General features: G+C 49.1%; 1 protein-coding gene across 1 annotated transcript in view; it reads left to right on the top strand.

Annotated features, from left to right (window-relative positions):
* The window catches only part of LOC119382884 (Krueppel-like factor 3), a 169,089-nt gene that overhangs the window by 59,300 nt on the left and 82,059 nt on the right, over positions 1–27,730 (top strand). Inside the window, exons 3-4 of the mRNA XM_037650778.2 lie at positions 2,133–2,292; positions 24,604–24,699. Of these exons, the coding sequence (XP_037506706.1) occupies positions 2,133–2,292; positions 24,604–24,699 (256 nt within the window). The remainder of the gene's footprint in view (positions 1–2,132; positions 2,293–24,603; positions 24,700–27,730) is intronic.

The raw sequence follows: 27,730 nt of genomic DNA, 5'->3' as shown, positions 1-27,730 counted from the left end.
TTTTTTTCTATCCGCGCGTGCGTTTGCGTGTGTGTGTGCGTGTGGTTAATGCAGTTATGAAGCCGCCGCCTTTGATGGCGACCTTAAAAAGGAAACCACTTCACTCTTTTATCGCGATCGGTTCACTCCGAATTGGTCTGCAAGACGTGCCGTATTGGTTTGTGAGGAGGAGAGGAAGAGGAGGAAGGGCGCATGCCTGCGTGCGTCTGTGGGTGTGTTCTCTCTCGCTCAGCGCTGCTGTGTGTCCCTTGCGTCACAGCAGTGCGCCTGGACGGGACCCTGAGGTGAAGCGGCTTGAGCGGGAAGGGGGGGAGGGTTGGCACACACATGGCTTTGCAGCGATCGGTGGCGCGGTGACAAGAGGCGCGGTCTCCGGGGGCCTACAGGGGTTCCGATAAGCGGGGCGCGGAATAAATATACGCGGATTAGGCGTCCTTCGGGGTGCTGCGTCGTCGTTGGCGTCGTCGCCATTCGGAGCACGTCTTTGGGGCACGACCTTTGGCGGCACATCCCGCGGGCGCGCGCGCGCTCTCGCTTCAGGTTCTCGTGGTGGTCGGCGGCCTTTCTCCGCCGAGTGCAGCTCGCCCCGCGGTTGTGCTCCTCTGCCTTCTGTACCTGTTCTCGGCGGTCGCGCCCGTATCGCTCCACCCCGCCCAGCCGAGGAGACGCGCCACGCCTGCGCCGGTGCATACGCCACGCACCGTTCTTATAGTGTGCACACACCTTTGCCAGATGGCGCGTGAGGTCGGGTCCGCGTGCGCGCCTTCGCGTGTGCGTGTGTGGGATACGTATGTGTATACAGTCCGCTTGTGGCCAGGATGGGAACGTCGTGGTGGCGAAGCTATCTACGACTCGGCGCCTCCCTCGCGCGGCCGCGGATTTTAATGAGCAAAGATCGAGCTGGCGCCGGCGTAACATAAACTATCCATAAAGAAGAGACCTTAGTTGGGCGTGCAGCTCTTATAGTGCGCAGTCTGTGAGGAGAATCAATAAGCCCATGGACAGAAGAAGGAAGTCTTTTTTTTTATAGAGAAAAGAGAGATCAAAGAGGTTAACTTCGCTTGGCTGCTCTGCACTGGGGGTTGGGGTAAGAGCAAGAATAATAATAATTATCGGGGTTTTACATGACAAAACTACGATTTGATTATGAGGCATTTCACCTTCATAGAAATGCGACCGCCGCGGCCGGAATTCGGTCCTGCGACTTTCGGGTCAGCTGCCGAGCATCGTAACCGCTGTTCCACGCGACGGCCCATAACAGCAGGAAATATGAGAAAAAAGAAACGTTAAATCTCAGTTCTTTGGGACTCAAACAACGTTCTTGTGATGCCATGTCATGTTAGTCTTTCATGCAGTGTCATGTTAGTCTTTCGTATATGATATGAAGTAGTGCTCTAGCGCCCTTTAGGCATATCTGACTGACTACGGATACGGCTGGGACCGGGTCCAAGGACTTGCAGATGGGTGAGCGGCAAAGGAGAGAGAGATATATATTTTGGGGGTAGTGTCAGCCACCCTTTGTACGTTCGTGCGTGTGTTTATGTGTGCATGTATATATACACATGCAATATTTCAAAACTGTCGCTGTTTCCTACATATCTGTACTTACTTGGCCGGCTGTCCGGCCTGCGACGATCGATTCCGGACACAGTGTGACAAACACTAGGCCGATTCTGTTGGCTGATCCTGGTACCGATGACCCCTGTTTTTGTCCTCGAGGTGTTTTTAAGAGTATTTCCAGGGTGGTGCCATCCTGGCGTCTGTGCAACGTCACAGTACCCGTGAGCCTCGTAGCGTTAACCATATATGAACGAAAGGAGGGTAATTTTTTTTTCGTGGGGCTCGTTTCTTTGTTAGAAACGCCAAATGAATCCAAGTCAAGGAAGGCATAGGGGACATTATTTTTTGTATTTGACTGCAGTATGGTAATTGTCTATATATAAACTGTACGCGGCGTCCTAGAAACGTATGTCAGTTGGTCTATCCTCAGCTGGCAATCCTCTATCGATCAATCCTCTTCTACAGTCACAGCAAATGTGAAACGGCGAGCGCTAAGCTAACGATGCGCTGATATATAGAGTATGCGAGGTGAGAAGCGCCGTGTTTTGTTCAAACTCTGTGCGTGCTCGCAGGCGGCGTGCGCTCCGATCCAGCTGGAGCCGGTGGACCTGTCGGTGAACAGCCGGAGTCGGTCGTCGGCGGCCTCCTCCGGCCGGGGGCTGCCGCTGGACGAGCAGCCGACGCCACCTTCGTCGCCGCCTTCCTCGGCACCTTCGCCGGACATCAACAATGGTGAGCATCACTTCCCCGTATTCCCTCGATATATAGGAAGAATAGAGGGATTTTACAGGAGCACCGTCCCCTTTTGAATCAGAGTGACGGATATAGTGCCACCAAACTCTTTATTCCGGCGAAAGCCTTAGATGCCTCATCGAACCGGAAAAGTGATTGTCGGCGTCAACACGAGTGACGCAAGAATCATCGTAATGCGATAACGTCATCACGACGTCGCAGATCGACAAAATTTGTGACGCCATAGTGAAGTCACGTAATGTGACGTTACGCGATGGCTTGATCACACGAAATCGTCGCTCGGTCATTGGTGGGCCGGTCCCGGAGGCACGTGAGCCGCAGAAAGCTTGCAGTGCCTCCGATCTAGAGGCATACCATGCGGTGTGCAGAAAGCTTGCAGAGGCGGGGCCGGGGGGGGGGGGGGGGGGTCAATACAACCGAATGAGAAGAAAAAGAAGGCTTTCGTCTTGGAGTCGTCTTAGGCGAATGCGTAAGGGACCCTGCGAGTTTTAGTCCTCTCCGTGCTGTGTAATTTGTGTCTAGCAAGTTGTCAATCCCGCCCTTCTCCCTCCTCGCAGTCTTCACTGTTACTGTAAAATGTTTTCTTTCTGCTTACAAATCCACGCTATATATAGGCGTCAGACTCTGCCCAGACGGCGCTGCGAAAAAAACCGCCACCAGCGCCCTCATCGCAGCCCTGGCGCTAACTGGGTATATCTATAGCGCAAAGAGAGCCGTCCGCAAGCGGATGTGCATAGGCCATAGTGGAACCCCCCCTCTTCCGTTGGTGTCGAGGCACGGTTTCCTGAAAATTCAGGGCCTGGAAAACTTGTTCAGCCCATCCACGCTTGAAAAAAGTAGGAAGCCAGCTCATCAAAGCGAACTGCGGTTTCTGATTAGGCACAACAATATGAAACCAAGGAAAGCGTGACAGTAACTTGTAGTTTTTAATTGACATTTGGATATTAAAAGATAAAAGGGTAAAAGTCACAGCTTCGCCGCAGGGGTGAAACAATGAATGCGACAGCAACTAATCGGAATTTCATACGAAGAAAGGCTAGCAGCTCACTCCTTTAGCCAACATGGCCGCTGCAGCGAGCGAAGTGAGCTTCGTGCGGGCTGTGGTTTCAACGCAAACATTAGGATGAGAACACAACATGGAAGGCAGTGAGCCATCTATTGACCTCCCCCCCCCCTTCTCTCTCTCTCTTTCTTAGAGACAAACGCACGAGCACAGGCGACCACGCGCTGTAGGCCAAAGTACGGAGCCGCAGGACGAAATTCGGGCTAGGTGACCTATGACGCGAAAGCCAAAGCGCGCCCGTTGTCACTTTGCGCCATCTCGCGGGCGATAGTAAAAACAAGCCTCTGCCACGCTGAAGCATCTCAGAGATCTGCGTATACCACCAACGGTAAATGCTGTGTATCGGTTGCGTGCCGTTAGTGTGCTGGAGCTTGTATGGGTCTGTGGCCGAGTGGTTTAACGCAATATCAAGACTTTCGACGCTACACAGGCTTTAAAGCAACTCCAAGGCTATGTATAAGCCCTGCTTTGGAGTGTACTGTACATGTGCCGTTGAGTTGCCATGAACTTAGTCATATAATCTGCGTTTGGGACCCTGATTCTTATACCTCACTGCTTTGGTATAGGTGTGCCATGACGTAGTGCGGAACTGTTATTCAGACGTAATCAATGAAATTTTAATTTCCCGTAAGACTGGCACAATTGCAGCATAACAGTCTACGACCAGTAGAGGTAGTAACGTTTCACCAATCTGCCGCGTACGCAAGCATAGTAAGCTTTACTGACCCTGACACGCTGAATAGTAATGACAATGTTTACTACTTCTCACATATTTCTGTAGCAGTAAAACGTTATCGACACATAGTAAAGTTGACGTGGTGGTAGTAAGTGCTTGAGTTACTAGCATTTTACTATCTTTCTTTTTTTTTTTTTAAGAGTGTACGGCAAGGCTTTTTCAACATAGATCGGATGCGGCGGTTTGTGAGCAAGGACCGGTACACCCGCTAGTAAAAATATACGAACGACAAGGTCGCTTAGAAAAAGGAATACATTGCAGTGAATAACTTATTTTCGGACGTCGCAATCGGTGAATGCATGCACTCGAAAGCTGGCAATGCGAAGTTTAAACCGGCGGTACGTAAGTTACATTCGCAGGCGAGGAAGAATATTGGTTTTATGGCGAAAGCATTGGTACGTATGCTTTTTTGCTCAGTGAAGTAGTACGCCAGAGACCACCTTGCGCAAGACAGAAACTTATCACAGCTCATTTGAGTCGCACGCTCTTCCGTGCTATCTTATCGTCGTAAATTATACTCCGTCGCATACGTCGCTGTGCAACGCTGTGGAAGATGTATGCGAGAAGTTCGTCGTCAGCAAAATGTGCAAGTCTGCGCGTCTCGCTCTTGGATTTGGTCGTTGTAAATGTGGCCTCCGCGATTGGCTCCGGCTGCGCGCTACCGGAACTAATTGCGGAGGCCACGATACGAGAGCGATGAGACGCTAAGCGATCCAGAACAACCTATTGACAACCGTATAAATGACATGGTTTCTTTATTTGCAAGGCACAATGCGTCTTCATGTATTAGTCAGCCTAAAAACGAAAGAAAAAAAAAAATTACGGGTGGTAAAATGTGTGAACTTTTTCTTGGGTCGAGCGCATTTACTACAAGAAGTCTCGTTAGCTTCCATAGCGTTGCAGCTGACGTAGGAAACGGAGAATAATCAGTCTGCTATAACGAACTCTGTCTCATCAGGCTGGAGTAATAATAATAATTGTTGGGGTTTAACGTCCCAAAACCACGGTATGATTATGAGAGACGCCGTATAGTGGAGGGCTCCGAAAATTTCGACCACCTGGCGTTTTTTAACGTGCACCTCAATCTAAGTACATTTTTTCCTCCATCGAAAATGCGGCCGCCGTGGCCAGGATTCGATCCCGCGACCTTCGGGTCAGCAGTCGAGCACCGTAACCATACTCAGTTCATTCCCTATTGCTGTGGGCGCACCGTATAAACTAAATTCTAGTGCCACGTTTTTGTTGTTATTCTCGCGAGACGTAGTATATAGGCTTTACGGGACGCGCTTGTATTTTTTGCTGCTTCTTCTTCTTCCTCGTGCAGTCGACGGCCACGCAGGACATGCACGCATATCTTTTATTTAGCGTGCTTTACCAACGCGAAATTTACAACCACGCTACCGGCCGCACAGGCATTATAGACCACGCTTCCGTGCCCGCGGCATGTATACTGCACCCGGTTGTTATAGACCGAGAACCAGTTCGGGTCGTCGCTGTGACGGCTTTTAATTTCTTCGAGTCCGGGGTGCTCCGGCGGTGGTCTATATGCTGACCGCTTCCTTTCTCTCTTTTTTTTTCCGCGCAGTTTTCGGCCTGAATATCGGCTGCGCGCCTCTTCCTGCTTATATATACGTGGCCGTGCAAAAAGCGTCGTCCGTTGCTGATTGCGTATGCGCGCGAGCAGTTTGTGAAACTTCGGGGCGCGGATATCGCGTCCCCGAAACCAGAACGTGTATATGGGCGTGGAGGATATCCTTTCGAGATTTTGATCAGTTTTGAAGTAGGTTTATAATGTGTAAGAATGAATGCGAATGTATAAGACTGAGTGTTTTTTTCAGGACGGTCGCGATCCCCAAAGCAGCCGATGCGTGTGCCGCGATCCGGCTGTACAGCACTCCGCTGTCATTCCATCTTGATAAGAGCGTGCGAATACGGTGCGGTGCGCTCACTGTTAATGGGAACACAGGAGAGTATTCCATCTGTACATACGACTGCCCGGCTTTGCGGGCGAAGTAATTTGTTTGAGTTGATGACGCTGGCATGCTTTTCTGTCCAGTGCACTGACGTGATTTCAGGAGGCGCTTACGGCAGGCGCGCAAGACAAAAGTGAAAGCACCGCACTGCATGACATGTGCTTTCTTACGCAGTGTACAGTCACCCGCTGGAACATTTTAGGACTTTAAGAAGACACTATAGAGAGATAAGATGAGCTCTATTTATAAATTAAATTGCTCTTTAGCTCCACTAAAGAAGTCGCTCTTATCGTAATTGGAGGCTTGCTAGCCAGGAAAAGGCGGTAAAACGAAAGATGACTGTCAACACTGCCTTCAAGTTCCCGCAACAACACGACCTGACATCGCGAGCTTTGACGACAGTATCTTTTTTTTTTTTTTTGCCCGTTGTCTTAGCTCTTTTGCGTCGTTTGCAATAAATGAACGAATGAAGATATCGTCCTTACATTGAATAAATGCAGGGCTGTTTGCTTATAGGGTGCACCAAAGCACTGTGTCATTGCACATTCCGCCCTCTATCTGAACGCGGCTGCGCCGCTTTCGGGAGTCGGGTCCGCGACCTCGAGATGAGCAGCAGAGCAGAAGGCCTGTAGCCGATTGTACTCGCCGCTGCAGGCGAACCGCGAGAACGCACTTCTTCCCAACGTCCAGTTCCAAGCGTGGAATCTTGCGCTAAGCTCTTTGAAAGGCTCAAAGGAAAGTAACCGATTGGCCCAGCGGAGTGCCTCGCAGCGGGTGTCCCGAGTGCTCCGCCTCGCTAAAACCATGCAACACAGCGAAAGCTACACATCGAGTTGATGAGGAGCGATAGCTGTAGGAAACGGCGTTCTTACGCGCTATCTAACGGGGCGTCCGTTCTGCACCGCCGCTAATCTATCCGTGTTAACTGGACCCGCAAACGGGAGGATTTAACGGCTGAGCGTCGTCCTTGGTATCATCCCTCCAGAAAGGGATCTCTCGGCATCCCGGTTGTGCATCTATCTTTGATCAATAACAGGTATCCCGAATGCAAGGATTAGCGACGTGCCAAGTACAGGTGGTGTAGCTGCTCTGCTCTCGTTCGTCGCTGATTGGCTAACTCGATCGGCGTAGCCTCGGCTGCGCTGCACGGAATTTCGGCGCGGTCTGTATAACGGCGCTCCCGCCGCGGCGGCCCGACGTCCAGGTCGGAGCACGCGCACCGCGGCTCCCGACCGAGCCATTTGACACGAACGAGCATCTGTGTCGATGACGCGGGCCGATAAGGGAGAGCGGCCGCCTCCGCTACCGCGCTGCAGCCTGGCGTTGGCCGGGCGCGCAGCGGGCGGCAACGGCGGACCCGCTGGCGGCAGGGTCGCCGCTTGGCGAGGCCGCTGCTGGCGCGTCCGAATCGCAATCCCTCTGCCTTATTTAAAGCGCCACTGCTTCGAGCGTGTTTGGTGGCGTTTCGACGTTTTTCTGACCCCTTCCCCGACGGGGGGGACGAGCTCACCTCGGGGATTTGGAGCGCAATTAATGACCGCTGCGTCGCACTGCCGCCAAGCGGAAGCGCAAGGACGAACGCTATGGGCCAATAAAAGGGGGCCACCTCTGAGAGGAGGCCCGCCGGTGCGCGCCATAAATCTGCCGCCCTTCTTATCGCGGGATGCCGAGGATCGCCGTCCCAAGGAGAGCGGCCGCCTGACCCTGGCGTGCCCGCGCGCGCTCATCCCGAGCTTCGGACGCGGCCGCCGAGCTTCCGTGCAGCGCGGCTGCCAGCTTCGCGCGGTGTCGGAGCTGGACGAACGTCGTGCGGATCCGTCCATCGTCGACGGTGGTTGCGTTCTGATGCTCTTAGCTGTTTTCGTTCCTGCCTAATGCGTGTAGCCCATGGCGTCAAGTGAGCCGCGTTTGTAGAGCCTCTGTCTACTCTTAGTCAGGTCCTGGGTAAAGTGCTAGTTATGGCCGGGAAACCAGACAAAGAAGGTCTGATGTCCTGGCTATATCCAAAACTTTGCGCTGGACATCATGAATAGTGTAGTCTTTGTGTCCCATTTAATATTGTGCTGGCAACTTCTGCTACGAACTTAAGTTCGTATATAGCGACCATATCGCTCCTCGGCAGCGACACCTGCATTCCTCTTTTTACGCTATAGGGTCGATGTTCTGGGAATGAATGAATAAAGCATTTATTGCGGAAATTGTGTCGTCGATACTGCAGTTAGTGCTAGAGGATTGGGCGGGTCCCTATTTCGTGACTCCGTTACTTCGCAAAACTTTGAACTTTTATGCGAACTTCGCATCTACTGTAGGTTTTTTTTTTTTTTTGTCATGCACAGTATAGGTGTTGTATCTTTGGAAGGGACCAATTTTGCGGAGCGTTGGTGGCCTCTGATCGGCACGCAGGGTTGATACGAAATTTTCAGGTTGAAAGGGGGAACAGTTAGGATCCCAAATGTTCATGAAGAGTTTATACTGAAGTTTGTCCGCAGAGAACAGATTTTCCCGTATACACTATATAGAGTGCGAAACTTTCTATCGTTCCTCTTGGGCAACGCCTCATTTGGAAGCATTTCGCGTGTCTGCATGCCCGGTCGAGGAAGCCGTTTCGTACGAAATAAAATGGCAGAGCTCGTGGTCAAAATAATTATTTCTTAAAACGAGTTCACACGCGACCACAACTTTATTTTCTTGGATATTGTACGTCAGGCCCAGTCCGCGAGCGCAAGCCCTCTAATATTAAACGACGTCCTCGTTTGTACCTTGCGACGGAGGTCATCTATGCCTTCGCGTGCATCTCTGTTACGAGTGAACGGTCTGTTCGCCAATATATGGGCAGCTTTCTTGAGCATATTGGTACAGAACAGCCGCAGATAAAGGTTTCCTTGGGGTGGCTCAAGAGAACGAAGTGGTGTCGGTTCCTCGTTCATCGGCATATCGTTCTTGTTCCGCCTTCAGTAACTATATCTCGTAAATAATCTCATACTTCAGTTATATATAACATTGTAACCGGATCACTCCTTTCCTCGTGTGATTGCTATTATCACCACGCACCATGGCTTCCAATCTGATGGAGCTGCTGCGGCTCATCGGCGTTATGGGGGTGGCCAAGTGATGTAGGTGCGAGGGAGGGCAACTCGCTAGCACGCGGGCGACGATCGATGCCCACATCTAGACACGGGGAGGTTCTGCGGTCACCTCAAAAGGCGTCACCGCGGCGTCACCTCGCGTGGCCGCTTAATGAATGCCTCAACGCGTTTCTGCGTGAGACGACGACGACGGCCTCGGCGGCGTGTCGTCCTGTCGGCGGCACGCAGAAAGCGGGCGCTGGCATTCCGGACGCGTTTCCGTTGTGGCGCTTGCAGAGAAGGGGGGAGGTCGGCCTGCAGCAGCCCGCGTGCTTCACGATGAGCGGCGGCGCAGCATGCTCGGCCAGCGACCGTCATTACGGCGGCCTTCCATCACGGTATACCCGGCTTCCACGGCAGAGGTTCGACTCCCGCGTCCGCCTGCTCGCGTACAATGGCGGCGGAGGAAGAAGAAGAGCTTCGCTGGGGCCACGGCGTGACCCCTGCGCAGAAGAAGAGATGGGGGTCGCTCGTTTCATTCGAGGCGGCGTGGATTGCGCTAATGGACGCCGTAAGGACGTCGTCACGGCTCGTTAATGGGGCAGCACCGCGGGGGCGGTCCCTGATTGTCGCCGCCGCCTCGGCCGTCGCCCCCTCCTCCCGCGCCGATGGCTTCCGAGTGGTTGGCCGGACACCTGGGCCCGCTCTTCTGGACTTCCTGGACAGGAGACGATATACACTGCAGGCGCGCGGTGCGTCGGGAGATGGAGCTCGAACGACGCTTCCGCCGAGTAATTCTGCGGCGTTCTTTAAGCGCCTTCTTTACAATACGTCCCGCTGAGGAAAGCGACGAGGATAGCTTCAAAGCGTCGTGAAACAAGAAGCTTGTATGTAATTTCCGCGATCACAGCGGATTGAAGAAGAGCCGCGATTTCATCATAGAGCAGGTAGCACAAAAAATACGGGGACACAAGAAGCAACATGAGCACCGGATAGCGCTCGTCTATTGTTTATGTTGCTTTCCTGTGTTCCCGTGTTTTTTGCGCTACCTGCTCTATGATGAATTCTTACAAACTCGCCCAGATTTCCGTTCTCGTAAGCGATTTCATACAAGCAATTACGAAATCCTGTAGCAGAAGGGCGCTTTTACTACAGCCCCCGTGTCCCCGCAGTGCCGCACGCTTCGTTCCACTTCTCCGCTCTTGTTCGGTGACCGCAACTTCTCCGACGCACTTTATACCGCAAGACCTTAAGTCCCACTTTCATTTAATGGCGGTGCACCGCCAGTGCAGAGCACCCGCACGAACGATCTGAGACACCGGCGATCGAACATTAAAGGCGGCATCTCGGGTTAACTGCGAACCATTGCAGCGTCTCTGCGGGCGGGCAGTCAAGCGGGCCTTAACGTCTCTCCGAGAAGGCCGGCTGGCCTCTGGCCAGCGGGAGGGAAGAAGAGCCCGAACGACAGCATCGGCCGTCCCTGCAGATTCACCCTTCGATTCCGGCCGGCCGGCCTCGATCGGTGGCGGCGTGCGGCCGAGAAAGCGCTTCCGGATTAGCCGCTCCGCGGCTGCTTGCTCCTACCGGCGGCGCTTTAATCCGGCCGCCGGGGTTATCGCGCAAGTGGCGGCGGAGCCGCGCGCCGCCGCTTCCCTTGCCCCGAGGGTTACCGCGAGTGGCCGCCGCTGCTCAAGCGGCATCATCCGTTTCCAAGGCTCTCGGAAAAGGTGCGAAGCAGGAAGACGGTGCGGTGAGCGCTCCACTTGCGCGCGTGCGCACGCTCGCACACCGCTTTCCACAAGCCGCGAGGCGTTTCCCGCTGCTGGCTGGCCCGGGTTTTGAAGGACGCGCGGGGCGACTCCTACAGCATACTCGGGAATGCTGCTCCGTGCGCGACCAGTCGACAACGACGACGGGATGCGCGACGTTTGGCGGCGGCGTCGCGATCTGTACGCGATAAGAGGGCTGCTTCTGCCTGCACCCGTTCGGAGGACGCCTCCCTCCTCTCATCTGTCCTCTTCGATCGAGTGTGTAGTGATGGCGGATAGGTGTGGTGCGGTTTGGGCGGATCTTTACTGCGGCTGGCACGACGCTGTGTGTTTGCCTTGTGCAAGATTAACCGCACGTATATACCGATGCTCGAAAAAGCAGCGCACCTTGAATTTCCCTTTTTTTTTTTCTTCTCTTCGTAGGGGCACGTGCTCGAGAATACTCCTATCTCTTTGGTTCATCCAAAGGGAGTTGGCGAGTCCAGCCAACTCGAACTGGCTCCGTTTAATACCCTACGGGCGCGTGTCTCTTTTTTTGAATGATATTTCGAGCACTCTCGATAACTGGGAGGATAAACTTGCGTGGACGTTGGCCAGCTTTGGAAGTTCGGACACCGCCCTTTTAAGCATCTAATGTTTCCGGTAAAGATATCAAGGAAACTTTGTTGTCGTCCCTGCAGCAGGTCCATGTAGCTTTACTGTTATGGGAAAAATGAAAAGTTGTACACAGCTTGGTCCAACATGGTGATCACTGCCTCCGCTCCATTTATTCATGAATAGATGACTAGAGCGTCCTGGCATATTTAAAACGCACGCCGCTCTCATATCCCTGAGGCAGTGATCACCATGTTGGACCAAGCTGTGTACAACTTTTCATTTTTCCCATAACAGTAAAGCTACATGGACCTGCTGCAGGGACGACAACAAAGTTTCCTTGATATCTTTACCGGAAACATCAGATGCTTAAAAGGGCGGTGTCCGAACTTCCAAAGCTGTGGAAACTATGGTGGAAACGGTGTAAACTATGGCCGCTGCAGCGCTAAAACTCGCACTGTCATTGTTATGCTCACGTTACGCTTCGTGAAGGTATATACAGCAATTATCGGTGCGTCAGTGCTGCCCTGAAGTGCGTGGATCATTTCAAACCCCGCGTTTCAAACTCCCAAGTTTTGTCTGTATGTATGTTCATATATGTACACGCACCCGTGCAAACACTCACGTCCCCTTTACGAAGTAAAATCTTAGCTGCGCTCCTCAAATGTACCAAGAAAGAAAAGGAAAGACTGGACGGGAGCCGACTATTAGCATTTGCGTTGTAACCAACGTTAAAGGGCCCCTTAAACCACTCCGAGTTCAAAGGTGAGAGAGTGGCTTCTTTTTCTCCTTCCCTGCACAGGCACTATCTCCTCCTCGCTACTTATTTCTTCATAATTCATAAAGCACGTGGACAATGCCAGCACTAAGCGTTGAGCCTATCAGTATTTCACCGCTTGTGCAGTTGAAAATGCCCAAAAAGAAGTGAAATCAGTTGACTGCACACGATGGTCATGCGAGACAAGGCGGAAAGGGGGCGTGCGACTGCATCGCAGAGCAGGTTAGGAGACGATTCACACCTGATGTCCCTTGCATATATGGATCAACCGAGAGCTTATTTCCTCACGACTTCACGTGAACAGACTGCTGGCGTCTCTAATTGTGCCTAAGAGACGAGAAACACCAGGAGGGAATAACGCGCTCGTTCTTTGCCTTTTCAGAGGTTGTTTAGGGGCCCTTTGGTAGTCGTTGCCTGTATTTACTTTCTAGATGGGTCACTTTTAATCATAATGAAGGTTTTGTACCCTTCGTAACCCTGCTGCAACTGTGCTTGTAACATACTCGAGTCAACCATCCATTTATTGGCAAAAAAAGAAAAACAAGTTCGAAGATGAAGCCTTGTATTACGCCCTTCTGTATACAGTGTCTTTGCTGTGGTATATTGGACATATGTGTACCTTGTAAGTAAATACTTGATCGGTCCCAGACACGGTTGATTCAATAGAACGATTTGTTCCATTGCATCACCGTCCAATTGTTAATGTTCCGTTGCGTCAGCGATCCTCTGTCGATCGGCGATAGCGGAGTCGGAGCGTCGATATAGACTTTACTTTCCATTCATATAGTTACCGCCCAAAAAGGAATGCAGTTGTAATTCACTGCTTATTTCAGCTCTTCTATAATCCAAAGAACCATCAAAGTGGCACGTTTTGCATCTCAGCGTGCGAGTGCGATCGCAATTCGCGTCAAAATACCCAGAATAGTATTTTTTTCTCGGGTTGAATAATAATAATAATAATTGTTGGCGCCCCAAAACCACGATATGATTATGATGGACGCCGTAGTGGAGGGCTCCGGAAATTTCGACCACCTGGGGTTCTTTAACGTGCACCTAAATTTAAGTACACGGGCCTCAAGCATTTTCGCCTCCATCGAAAATGCGGTCGCCGCGGCCGGTATTCCATCCCGCGACCTTCGGTTCAGCTGTCGAGCGCCATAACCACTAGGCCAGTGTGGCGGATTGCTGGGGTTGAAGGGCACTATGTTCTCAGGTGGACGAAGCGAATACTCCCTCTCCACTGCGTCTCTTATTGTCCAGGCGTATCTTTATTGCGTAAAGCGCTGTCTAATATTACTCGCACCAAGCCCCCCCGCCAGAGTGCACAGTAGTACACGGGGTCCGGAGGGCGTGTTCACGTGTTCGGGTAGAAAAGAAAGTGGCGATATAGTCTCGGCGGCCTTGGGGCAGAAACGGCCGCTATCGCGAGCTTCCGGTACTGATATCCGCAGTCGTGTATGCACTAGGGAGGCGCGGCCGCACCGTGCGCAGCCGGACATCGAGCTCTACAGGGAATGAATGTATTCAACGATATGCCGTTACGTGCAACTGATAGGGAGGTGGGATCGCCGATCAGCTTCTACGACAATAGAGAAAACCGCGAACAAAGAGATATTCTGTGCGGCTAGCCGTGGAGTACCGCGCGCTTGTCGAGTCCCACGATGCGAATGATTAGCGTTCTGTTCAAATCGCCTCCAACACCTGACTTATGGCGTCCGCGTCTCTAACGTTATTCATTTTGTGCCGTGTATTTAGAATGTGTGGCTCCTGTATCTCGAGAGAAGGAACAATAGAAATGTAGGGAAGGTAGCCAGGCAAAATCCGGACCTTGCACTGAAGGGTTTGCATGGAAAAAGGGACGAAAAAAAAAAACAGTATTTAAATTTAAGTATACAGTGGGCAAGCGCTGATAAACACGTGAACTTACATGTATGAACAACTATTATTATAGACGTACTATCCCTATATATAGGTTGGGCCCTGTAGTGTTTGCTTTCAGGTTCCTTGACTCAGGCCGTGTTCCTCAGTCAACGTATGCGCCTCGCCTCGCCCGTCGCTTCTTACGCACTGGCCACCGAGAGGCGCCACGCAGCACTTACACAGAAATAAGTTGAGCATCCCGTTTTGAAGGGGTTGGTTCTCATTTGCGTCCATCCATTATTCGTCTGAAACGTCCTTCTGCCTCGTGGTGGAGTCACTTTCCTCTAAGCGTGTAATGCGTGGTACCGAAACAGATCCTTCACGAAAACGAAGAAGTGCGCGTGTGCGCGTGTTTAGGTTCTCGGAAGAATACTGAGTAACACCTGTTTACATTTCTTTACTTTAAATTTATGTTACAAAGCGTATAAGAGAGCAATCGTGCAGGTGAGTGCAGCTTCCTAAACCGCGCGCCTATAATAGTGCCACACCGTGGCAACCCCACTGGCAGGCTCGCCACTTCAAACGATACGGGCTCCCGCGTAATCGCCCCGTTGATTCAGCCTGTTGCGGCCGCTGAACTGCTGGCACGGCCAGCTTTAAACGCAGCGAGCTGCACTTTGCCCTGTCCGTGATCGCCGAGACGACAGCGGTTGCTGGACGTCGCGGAGTGAAGCACTGCTGTGCGAAAGGGGCGCGCACACACGGCGGCACAAAGAGGCCGAAAGGACGGGGTGGCAGCGCGCTTTGGATGGGCCTAATCGAGGCGGGCTCTGGAGCAAGGCCGGGATGGGTGCTTGCTCGCCTTGCGGCCGAGACGCGTGTCTGCGCCGACGAGTCTAGTGCACTGCTGCGGAAGCTGCGAGGACCTGGTTTGAGAAGCGGTGTGTTGTCCGCGAGAGGCCATCGTTAATTGATCGTTGATATAGGTCTTATGGGAACTGAAAAAGCGTGTCAGGCGATCTTTTTCTACAGTCGATTGGACTGGAAAACAATATCAGTCGATGAACATAGATGTCTATATATCCATCATAACCGTTGCGGTGAGCCGTTTTGTACTTATAGGTAGGGGCAAGCACTCTGATGATAGTGATACGGATGTGCATTTTTTAATATGGCATGTACCTACCATCAGGAAACACGAGAGAGCCAATGAAAGTGTTGTGTATAAATTGAGAAATGAGACCAGTTGAAAGTAGGGTAAAATATGTGCAAATATCAACTTAGATATCTTTCTTCTTCTTCTTCTTCTTCGCAATGATTGAAACTTGTCTGCGCGGGGGTTCGTTTGCCGACTTGGAACGGTCTCTATTCTCGCTTGCTAGTTCGCACATTGAAAGCCTCAGAAGGGGCATATCTCAAATTATTTGTTTGGTTCGATGGTCGAGGCCTGCGGGGCGCTCGTGTGGCGATACAGCCGCACGCTAAAGATGCACACTTAACCGCAATGCTACAGTGGCCAGGTCCCTTATGGGTAGCAGGAGGAAACTATACGAATGTATTTACGTGTGTAGCGAGTGACGTCAGCATTTAGATCCACATAACTCGGATGTCTGGTCACGTCGCACGCCGTCACCGTATATAGGTTATTGCTCGCCGAACAGCCGTATTGCGAAACCCGATGCGACACGGTGCGCATATACAGCGAACCGCCTTCCAACGTTGTGCACGCATTTAGTGCAGCCTAGCGTGCACAATCGGCGCGACGGCCGGACCGCGCGGCAGAGAAGAGAAGGGTTTTCTCCGGGCGTGCGAACCGCGCCTGGAGCGCACGATGCCGGCCGCGCGGGGCTCCGTATCGGAAGAGGCGCGTCCTCCGCAGTACGGTGCAGCGCAGTACAGAGCGCTCGCATGCGCGCACGCCTGTATACGACGGCGTTAGACGGCGTGCCTCGCTCACTTCGCAGGAGCCGGCCATTCTTCCTCGACGAGCGAGCGTCGGGCGCCCGCGGAAAGGAGGTCACGCCGCGGCGGCTCTCACGTCAGAGGTCAGCGCTGACCCCTGACCCGTTTTGTTCGGAGCCCCAGGATTAGAACAGGATCTGGGAGGGGAGGGCACGGGGGGGGGGGGGGGGGGGGCGAGATTTGATTAGGGCCGCCGCCGCTCGCTCGCTCGCTGCTGAAGCTTGCAACGCGGCCGACTCCGATGGGCGCGCGAGGGAGGCGCGCGCTTCTCGGGGCCCCCTTGCTTCCTCGAAGCGCGCTCCTCCATCGCTCGGCTACGGCTCGCTAGGCGAGGAGGTGGACCATTGTGCTCGTCTTTCGAGGTCGCTAGTTCGACTCCTTGCCTGTGCAGCCGTGCGCCGAAGGTTACACGGGATCAGCTGAGAGCATACCGCTCTGCGATGTGTGCAGTGTATACGGGAAGTTCAGTTACACGCCATATGTTAGCGGGTATGTTTCTGCGCTGCAGAGCTCGAGGACATGGGGTCGATTCCCGGCCGCACGTCGATGGGTGTGAGAAGCACAGCTTAGATTTAGGTGCGCGATAAATAACACCAAGAGGTCATAATTAATCCGCAGTCCTCAGTTAACTGCGGCGCGCCTCATTATCATATCGTGATTTTGGCACGTAATACTCCGAAATTTATTTCGTACACACTATTACATTTGTGCCCTTGCTGCCCTTTATCATTCCAAAGAACCGCCGCAGTGTTCGCATTAAAAAGCTTCAGAGCGCACGATTTGAAATTCACGACCTATGCTTAATCCGTAGGCTGCAGTGCCGCCTATCCCTCCTGCGCTCTGCGGAGCCGCTTTCGGCCTGGCACTACTTCTAAACTGGATATCTTGCTTTGTGTGCCGTGTATGCCATGGGTTACTTTGCGTTTACATGTATCCTCTGCCTGTGACTGAGTGCCCCAACATTTCATTTCTCAGCCCTTTCGTGCGAAATGGAGCATATGGTAGGCGTGCCGCAGACCAAACTTCAACAGGGTCTATGAAAGAGAATCTACCTTATAACACAGATGAGTTGTTGCCGGATACCAGGCAGAGTTGTATAGCGCGCGGCTTTACTTCAGCGGTCACGAGAGACCCGATGCCAGACCGGACAAATAACGCGACCTTCTCCTCCTCCTCCTCTTCAACCACACTGACCGAGCAGCAGCAATAGCTTGTTTATTAGCTTTCCTGAATTTATGGCCGTGGTGTATTACCGGGTAGAAAAGCACCGCGACGCACAGTCAATCAAAAAACAAATTAGACGGAAAGATCATCACGCTGTGTATGCAATATATATATATATATATATATATATATCAGGGCTGGGCAAAGATACTTTGAAATTGTATCGCGATACGATACAAGATACTCGGGCAAGAAGTATCTGAGATACAAGATACTCGTGGAATAATTGTATCCGATACGATACTTCCCAATTGTATCTTAAGATACTTCGATACATTTGCCAATTTTCTGTTATATATCAATATAATGAAGAAGCAAATGCCTATGTATACATAGATATGTGTTTACTTGAAAATTTCTCAACTGCGACCAGCTTTGCTTAATTTTAACAAAATACCTGTTTGATATATATGTAAACAAACTTTCTTGCTCAAGGCGCATTAGTTTCGTTTCTAAACGACTTATTGGGATTTGTTTGGCTGCTTAACATGACAGCTCTTTAACTGCTGCGCTGTAAGTTGTTTTTGCTTGACACTTCTGTAGTTTATTGGTGACGCTGCTGTACTTGGCGACCAGCTAGCTGGTTACCATCTACTTGCAAGTGCCTTCACACGAAGGCGCAAATACCGATGTGCAGTCTTACCTTGTCCGCAAGCGTATTGTTTTCGTAATCCCGCATCCACCGACAGGTGTACAGCAGCAACAACGTTGGTAGCGGTATTGTTTGTGACGCATCGTGTAAAGACGATGAACTACATAGTCGGCGCTCACAATTAGTTGAGGACATTAGATTGCAGTAATTTTTCATATTTTACTTATCTGCTAGCGTAAGGCGTTCGTTAGCAACATATTCACTAACCTGCAATCTTTTACCATTTGTTCTCCGGGAGAACCTGAGCCGCCAGGAAACCTCTCACACGTATCCTAGCGGCACAAAGCGCCGCAGGTTATCACTGCTATTCACACTATAGCCACTTCTAAGTCTGCTTACATGCGGATTTGTAACAATAAGAATACTTTAAGGTGACCTAAAAAGGAAAACGAATATATTTAAGTCAAACAGCAAGGTGGTTCCGTATTAAACAATCAAAGTGAATAAGTATACAGGGTGTTTCACTTATGTAGAACCAAATATTAAAAAAAAAGAACAAGTGGGTAACCGCCGCTGAATGAAACCAAAGGTATTTGGTTTGCCGTCATGTGGCACTCGTTATGATATGTTTTGTACTAAGCTTAACTGGTTAATTAAATAAGGTCAATTATGCGACATTCCGACGTTTTTAATATTCACTTTAGGGCAAGCTGCGCTTCGACACATCGTAGAGCGAATTTAAAAATGACCGACCCATTTTTTTGGCAACGTACATGCTGCGTGGTGAATGTTTTCGGGATTTGAGAGAAAGCCTGCGAAATATGAAATAAAAGCACGTTCGCAGACAGTTAAAAATTAAGAATAAAGCAGAGAACGTATTTTAGCAGCAGGTTACAAAAGACATATTACAATAAACAGATGGAGGAAAAGCTATGCAGAGGACTAGGTAATGTATGGGACGTGGAACGGAAGACAGCAAAGAAAGCACTTGTGCTAACAATTAAGCTATCATTAAAAGAACTTTTCGAATAATTTAGCAGGAAGAACAAAGACACAGTACGTCAAATATTCCCTGTTACGTAAATGCTTGTTCTATTGCATCTAACGTCAGCACCGATAGTGGGACGGTTGTTAGAACCTCCTTTGCATGCAGGTCGATAGGATCGTACTATGCAAGTCAAGCTTGCACCCACAAGATCTTTCAAATCGCTGATGTGTGAAAGGCGCGAGACGCAAAGCAGCCACATTCTTGCATTCGTGAGACATTGCGGCGAAGCATCACGCAAGCAAACTGTTAGCAAACATCACGCAAGCCCAAACTATTACTTCCATAGTCACTTAATGGTGCCACGCTTGGCACAGCAACTCAGTATAAATATTTAGGCGTTTTAATACCATCTGACCTCAAGTGGACTGCGCATGTAGATCAGGTGACGAATAAGGCAATGAACAAGTTGTTTTTTTCTAAAACGGACGCTACGTTACGCTACCACAGATACGAGGTGCTTATCTTACATTACTTTTATAAGACCGATGCTGGAATATGCGAATATAGTGTGGTTCCCTTCAACAAATACCGACATAGCTATGCTCGAGAGCGTACGGCGCAAGGCGGTGAGATTCATCTTTAACCGCTATAAGCGAACGGATCTCTCTTCCGAGCTTCTGCACCGAGGAGAGTTACCTACGCTCCACGATAGAGCAAAAACAGATCGGTTGAAGTTTTTTTTTTACCAATTGTTGAATGGCCAGTTTAAGACTAATGCCTCCGCCTACACTGTTATAAAAGAAAAAGGGAGTTTAAGTGCGCCAAAAACACGACCTGATCTTCAAAGAATATTTATGCCATAACAATACCTACCATTTTTCATTTTTCCCTCGCGTACTAAGAGAATGGAATGCGCTTGACTCAGCTACTGTAGCACAGCCAAGACTTCAAAAATTTCTAGAAACTGTTGAAAATCTCATGTCGGCGCTCCCAAGCTCTATGTGCTAACCTACTTGCGTACGGGTGAAAGCATTTAGACTCTAACGTTTTATTTTATCTTGTTCATCTTTTGGTTTTGTAGGCAGTGTATTGCTATGCTTTTATGTTGTATACATGAGTGATTCCCATGATCGTGACGCTTGCACGTGATGATGTCATTACTCTTGTGTGCGTTTTATTCTTATGTACTCTTCTTGTATTTTCATAGTATGACCTTGCTTGTATAATGTTTGTATCTTTTCAACTACTGTAATAACCCTCATGGAGGGTTGACAGTGTTCTGTAAATAAAGTAAAATAAAAATAGGGCAAACTTCGATAGCGACCGTATAGCGGCATCAGGATTTGTGCGAAGGACGCCGCACTCATTGGAGTACGCAGCAGAGTGCAGGGTCTATGAACAAGTGTCATGACATCAACACAACGAAAAAGAAAAAAACACATCTAGAAAAAAAAGGTAGGCTGCGCGTAGACGTTACTACGCTTGTTTGTGTCGCGGTGGCTCGAGCGCCATCACGTGACTCTGCTCCACCAATAGGGACGCTTAAACATCATCGCCTGTGCTCGCTGGAGCGCTCTGGCGGAAATATACAAGAATGTTACTGTCGTTAGTTTTATTCAGGTGGCTTAGTGGCAGCAATATCAGCTTGAGAACCGGAATTTATTGTTTCGCACGGTGCGTCTATAGCAGTATCTTGTATCTTAAGATACACGATACATTATTGAATGTATCGGAAATACAGATACAGATACTCGTTTTGCAAGACGTATCGCGATACAGATACAAGATACTCAAAGAGTATCTAAGATAGTATCGAAGATACATGTATCTTCGATACTGCCCAGCACTGATATATATATATATATATATATATACATATATATATATATATATATATATATATATATATATATATATATATAATGTGTGTGTGTGTGTGTGTGGACGTACAGAAATACATCGCAAAGAAGTTCTGTGCTATCAAATGCACTCTTCTTAAAACGATAAAGAAATAATGTCGCGCGTATTTCAGTACGCATGAGAAAATCCGAGCAAAAAAAAGCCGGCAGATCCCACGCATTGTGGGAATCGATGTAATGCGAAGCAGCCAGCAAAGAGCTGCATACATCGTCTTGTATGTCATTGAGGAAAATGCGTGTCATGGTTTTCATGTTAACTCCTATTATTTATGTTCGTCACACTGTAACGTCGCGCAATACCAACTTCGGGGTAGATCAAGTTAGAGAAACGGCCGCCAGCGCACCATGAGCGTGGCACGTAAGTCATGCTGTACATGACATGTGTGTCATGACTTTCATGTTAACTCGTGTTATTTATGTTCGTCACACAGTCACGTCGCAAGATACCAATTTCGGTGTATATCAAGCTAGCGAAACGGCCGCCAGCGCACCATGAGCGTGGCACGTAAGTCATGCTGTACATGACATGCCTGTCTTGATGTTCATGTTAACTCGTGTTATTTATGTTCGTCACACGGTCACGTCGCAAGATACCAATTTTGGTGTACATCAAGCTAGCGAAACAGCCGCCAGCGCCCCATGAGCGTGGCACGTAAGTCATGCTGTACATGATATGCGTGTCATGATTTTCATGTTAACTCGTGTTTTTATGTTCGTCACGTAGTCACGTCACGCAATACCAATATTGGTGTATATAAATCTAGCGAAACGGCCGCCAGCGCCCCATGAGCGTGGCACGTAAGTCGTGCTGTACATGACATGCGTGTCATGATTATCACGTTAACTCGTGGTATTTATGTTCGTTACACAGTCACGTCACAAGATACCAATTTTGGTGTATATAAATCTAGCGTAACGGCCGCCAGCGCCCCATGAGCGTGGCACGTAAGTCATGCTGTACATGACATACGTGTCATGATTTTCATGTTAACTCGTGTAATTAATGTTCGTTATACAGTCACGTCACAAGATACCAATTTTGGTGTATATAAATCTAGCGAAACGGCCGCCAGCGCCCCATGAGCGTGGCACGTAAGTCATGCTGTACATGATATGCGTGTCATGATTTTCATGTTAACTCGTGTTTTTTATGTTCGTCACGTAGTCACGTCGCGCAATACCAATTTTGGTGTATATAAATCTAGCGAAACGGCCGCCAGCGCCCCATGAGCGTGGCACGTAAGTCGTGCTGTACATGACATGCGTGTCATGATTTTCACGTTAACTCGTGGTATTTATGTTCGTCACAGAGTCACGTCGCAAGATACCAATTTTGGTGTATATAAATCTAGCGAAACAGCCGCCAGCGCCCCATGAGCGTGGAACGTAAGTCATGCTGTACATGACATGCATGTCATGATTTTCATGTTAACTCGTGTTATTTACGTTCGTTACACAGTCACGTCACAAGATACCAATTTTGGTGTATATAAATCTAGCGAAACGGCCGCCAGCGCCCCATGAGCGTGGCACGTAAGTCATGCTGTACATGACATGCGTGTCATGATTTTCATGTTAACTCGTGTAATTAATATTCGTTATACAGTCACGTCACAAGATACCAATTTTGGTGTATATAAATCTAGCGAAACGGCCGCCAGCGCCCCATGAGCGTGGCACGTAAGTCATGCTGTAAATGACATGCGTGTCATGATTGTCATGTTAACTCGTGTTATTTATGTTCGTTACACAGTCACATCGCAAGATACCAATTTTAGTGTATATAAATCTACCGAAACGGCCGCCAGCGCACCATGAGCGTGGCACGTAAGTCATGCTGTACATGACATGCGTGTCATGATTTTCACGTTAACTCGTGGTATTTATGTTCGTCACAGAGTCACGTTGCAAGATGCCAATTTTGGTGTATATCAAGCTAGCGATACGGCCGGCAGCGCACCATGAGCGTGGCATGTAAATCATGCTGTACATGACATGCGTGTCATGATTTTCATGTTATGACTTGTCATTTATGTTCGTCATACAGTCATGTTACGCCATTCCAATCTGGGTGCACATTCGATTAAACCAAGCGACCAGGAGAGCACAAAGTCGTAGGCGGCTAGATAGATAGATAGATATAGATAGATAGATAGATAGATAGTCGATAGATAGATAGAGATAGAAGTAGATAGATAGATAGAATAGATAGATAGATAGATAGATAGATAGATAGAGATAGAGAGAGATAGATAGATAATAGAATAGATAGAGTAGATAGATAGATAGATAGATAGATAGATAGATAGATAGATAGATTAGATATAGATAGATAGATGATAGATAGATAGATAGATAGATAGATAATAGATAGATAGATAGAGATAGAGATAGATAGATAGATAAATAGATAATAGTGATAGATATATAGATAGATAGATATAGAAATAGATAATAGATAGATAGATAGATAGATAGATAGATAGATAGATAGATAGATAGATAGATAGATAGATAGATAGATAGATAGATAGATAGATAGATAAGATAGGAGATAGATAGATAGATAAGATAGATAGATAGATAGATAGGATAGATATAGTAGATAGATAGAGTAGATAGATATAGATAGATAGATAATATAGAGATAGAGAAGATAGATAGATAGATAGATAGATAGATAGATAGATAGATAGATAGATAGATAGATAGATAGATAGATAGATAGATAGATAGATAGATAGATAGATAGATAGATAGATAGATACGCTCAAAGTCGCAGAAGTTCGCTAAGAAATGCTTCGCATTTAATTACGAAAGTGGGTAAAGATTTCATATGGTCATCGGTATAACAAAGCTCTTCCTTCATCGCCTAACTAAAGTGGGTGATTTAAGTCCGGGAACCGTTGGTGATCGTTTGTTCCCGTTCCTGTTCACAAGGTTGTGGTGGTCTTCCAGGTTTGAGGCTGCAATTTTTTTTTAGTGATGTGCCTCCGTGAAGTAGTACGTACAGACTATGACAGAAACCCGTAATCATGGCGAATTATACACTGCACCATTAATTTATTTTGAAGAAGCCTATAGCTTTGTGCAAGGCCATACCGCACTTATACTTGCATAACACTATGGGGCCTGACCCATGTTGGTTATACGAGCTGTTATAACGATGTAACAAAACTCGCGGGATCCCTTATGCGCCTTAGATGACTCGAAGGCGAGAGCAATCTTTTTCTTCTCTGTAGATTTGTATTGAACCCCTCGCCTGAAGCTTTTTGCTCCTAGCGTAGTTTTGCACTGCCTCAGGGATCAAAGACATTGCAAGCTTTTTGCACCTCACGTGCCTCCGGCATCGGCCCACCCATAGACGTGCGCAGGGTTCCTCTTCAGGGGAGGGGGGGGGCGAAGGTTTTTCGTCCCCTCCCCTTAGGTGATTGGTTTCCCCCCCCTGCCCCTTCCCTATGCGCACGCCTATGGGCCCACCTATGACGAAGCGACTGTCATGTGATGACATCACATCTCGTTGTGACGACGTCCTATGGTGACGCCATCGCATGAAGATTTTTTGTGTCATTCGTGTTGGCACCGACGATCACTTTTCGTGCTTGATGAGGCGTCTATAAGGCTTTCGCCTAAATTATTAATACACACGTACTAACTATTATTATGGCTTGTATTTCAATCCATAATGTGCCTCGCACACTGCTCGACGGTTCCCCTTAGGTAATATATTCCCGTCTCTCGGCTGATTCGCATTTCTTTCCACGCAGACGTGGCGACACTGGCGCTATTCACCTCGGCGGCGGCGGCAGCCCGGCGGTTGGAGGCCCCCGGCGACCTGCCCCGGACGTCACCTACGTTGGCCGGTGAGTGTATGGTGGTCTCCAAGCGACGACCCCTCCGGTAGTTCGTGAACTCGGGTTAGGATAATGACCCGATCAGGTAGTGTTATGATACGCGCGAATCAAGTTTGGTTTGAATATTACGCTCACAGTGTCGGGTAACCAGCGTGCAGCCTTCACGGATGGCCGCACACTAACCGTGCAGACAAAAAGAAAGTATGAAGAAAGGAATAATCGAATGCATTGTTTGTGCCTTCGTTTCTATACGCAGTGCATGCATAACGTCGAAGTTTCCTCTTTCTCGGCTTGCGCTCTCGAGGTTTCATTTTTACCTTTCTTTCTTTCTTTTCGCAATTCAGGTTAACACATTAAAGTGCAAAATCGCGTGTCGTACGAGCAACCTGGTGCGCCGTGTTTAGGTATATGAAGTCGCAACCAGTGCACATTAGCGCGTTGAAAAAGTTCTGTCTACAGACGTCGTTGTCTTCAGCGGACACGTTGAGTGTTGGCTCGGTCCGAGGTCTCAAGTTATCTATATATTCATGCGGCGACGTGAGGCGCCGAATTAAGATGTTCTACAGCACACATTTGGGTCCCCGCGACTTTTGTCTGATAGCACATAAGCAGCGTCTTGCGAGAAAAAAAAAAAGAAATGCAGCCTCTGTAGATTGCTGCAGCTCTTGGATCACTGTTGAATAGTTCTCGACATCATACGGTAGTGGTGTATCCCGCCCTGTGAGAGATAGCGCACTCGCAGCATCCGTGTGCGCTGCTCGCGTATGGAACGCGGTGTGTCTAACAGGTTCTGCCATGGTGCCTCCATCATCATCAGCATCCATCACATCGCCTTGTCGCTCCCACACTTAATTCGCTGGGAACGCCTGGCGAGTCGGAGGCACACTTTTCTCGGGGCAAGACCTCTCTCTACCCTTTCATGTTCAGGTTATCTCTCTTTCTTCGACTCGCACTGACACAATACAAACTGAGGTCACAAGGTTTAAGCGCGTGTAATCGCCCACACATTCGCGCGGCCACGTCAACTAAACGTGCGCACTACGTACGTACTCAGTCATCGACTGTACCAAGCATATTACGCATCGACTAGAGCACTGCACGGGCTCGGGCCTACCCGAAAACCCGAGCCCGGCCCGGCCCGTGGGCCGGGCCGGGTAAAGTAGTTTTCACGGCGGGCCCGGGCCGGGCTCGGGTTTGAAGCTCCGGGCTTAGGGCCGGGCCCGGGTTTGAGGTGGCGGGCTCGGGTCGGGCCGGGCTTGGACTTTTTTTAAAGGGTCTCTAAAGAGATGCAATGAATCGGTTAAGACTGATAAAGTAAGAACACGAATGTAACTGGTCTGAAGGCCAACTCCGGCGATTTTTGGGCCATGTCAAAGTAATGGTGCTTTTAGTTCCTGAGACGCTCCTGTCACGGGCCCGATAGCAAAAATACTCGGCAAATTGGAGAATAATTTTAAATAAGCAAAAAAGCGCAACACCGAAACCGAAACCCAACCGAGCATACTGTCTTCGCGTGACGTCTAAGTAGGCAAAAGCGGAAATCATGCAAGGCATGGCGGTCCCGCCAGCGCGTAGTATGAAAGCTGCGAAAGCGGCGAAGAGCAGACGCGCAGGGGTAATTTACTGATAATAGAAAAATTGTTTTTTTTTTCTTTAGTGTCCCTTCAAGTGTGTTCCGCATGCGTTGCGCGTACATAGACGCTTCAGATGTTATCTCTATAAAACGATTCTCTTTTCTTTTATGGGGCAAGCTGTTTGGACAAGTTTTATGGGGGACAAGTACTGATCTTCTTTTGCACATGGGGCTACTTGATTTATCTGAAACGAGAGAGCTAAAAGTGAATACACCAGGCGCAAATATAGTTAACATCTCGCTATTCCGTGCTTTGTTTCCATTCGTTATTATTTTATATCACGAATGTTATTCTGTAATCGCCGTAATAAACGTAATATAATAAATTTATAGCTATAACTTATCATCGGAAGTGCGATTACGGAGCTTCCAGGCGGGAAACGTCCTTGAATGTTCCAGCCCTCCACTAAAACGAAAAGACTTCGCGGAGTCTCGTTGCATAAAATCCCTTTAGAGACATTCTTTTTCGTGGCTTTGTCTAGGTTCCCAGTGGTCATGTGACGTGAGATGGACATGCACAGCCTGCTTTGTGTGCCCAAATTGTTGACATCTGAGCGTTCGTCTTGTTCCGCTCTATATCAGGGGTCTCAAAGCCGCTTCAGCTAACAGGCCGCATTCACGAAAATGTACTTCCGCAAGTTCCAGGACAGTGACGAAGGTAGGAGTAGAGGGAGGGGGCGGGGTGAGGTAGGAATAGGTTATACCCAGGCCTGTATCAAGGAGGGCACCTAGCCCCCCCCCCCCCGAAATTTTGGTGAAGTAGGTGTTTTTTACCAAACATAAATAATTAAAATAGGTGTTTTTCTCAAACAGTCAAGGTTTTCACCAAATGCTTCCTCCCCCCCCCCCCCCCCCCCGAAAAAATTTCCCGGCTACGGGCCTGGTTGTACCAGATGTCAGATAGCGTTGCCGTTTGAAATACCTTTTTAATATATCATATATGGGTCATTTCTGAAGGGTATTTGGCGGCAAGTTTCCACCAACATATCGATACCATCTCGAAGACGACTAAAATCTCGACGCCAATTCCGTAATTAGTGTTTTGTTTCACGGGTATGTATCAACACATGGTGGCTGCAGGCGGTGCCTCACGAAAAAAAAATGCTTTAGACCTGTCATGAATGTGTAGCTCAAAAACTTACTTATAAATAAATAAAAAAGTGGGACGAAGACCGTCATGTGCGGGCCGCAGGCCGCTAGCGAGAGGTCCGCGGCCCGCATGTTTGAGACCCCTGCACCGTATAGTGCGCGAGCTACATGATAGGGCCACAACAGCGTTAAAATGTGCACGAATAGCACAAGTCCATTAAACATGTATATTCACGTATAAATGCAAAGTTTATTAGCTTGACGAAGTATCTGCCTTAAAATAAGAATAAGTTCCATGCCGGGTGATGTTCCCTTACC

The sequence above is a fragment of the Rhipicephalus sanguineus genome, chromosome 2, assembly GCF_013339695.2.
Source record: "Rhipicephalus sanguineus isolate Rsan-2018 chromosome 2, BIME_Rsan_1.4, whole genome shotgun sequence".
Taxonomy (NCBI): Eukaryota; Metazoa; Arthropoda; class Arachnida; order Ixodida; family Ixodidae; genus Rhipicephalus; species Rhipicephalus sanguineus.
This window is presented reverse-complemented; position numbering and strand designations above follow the sequence as displayed.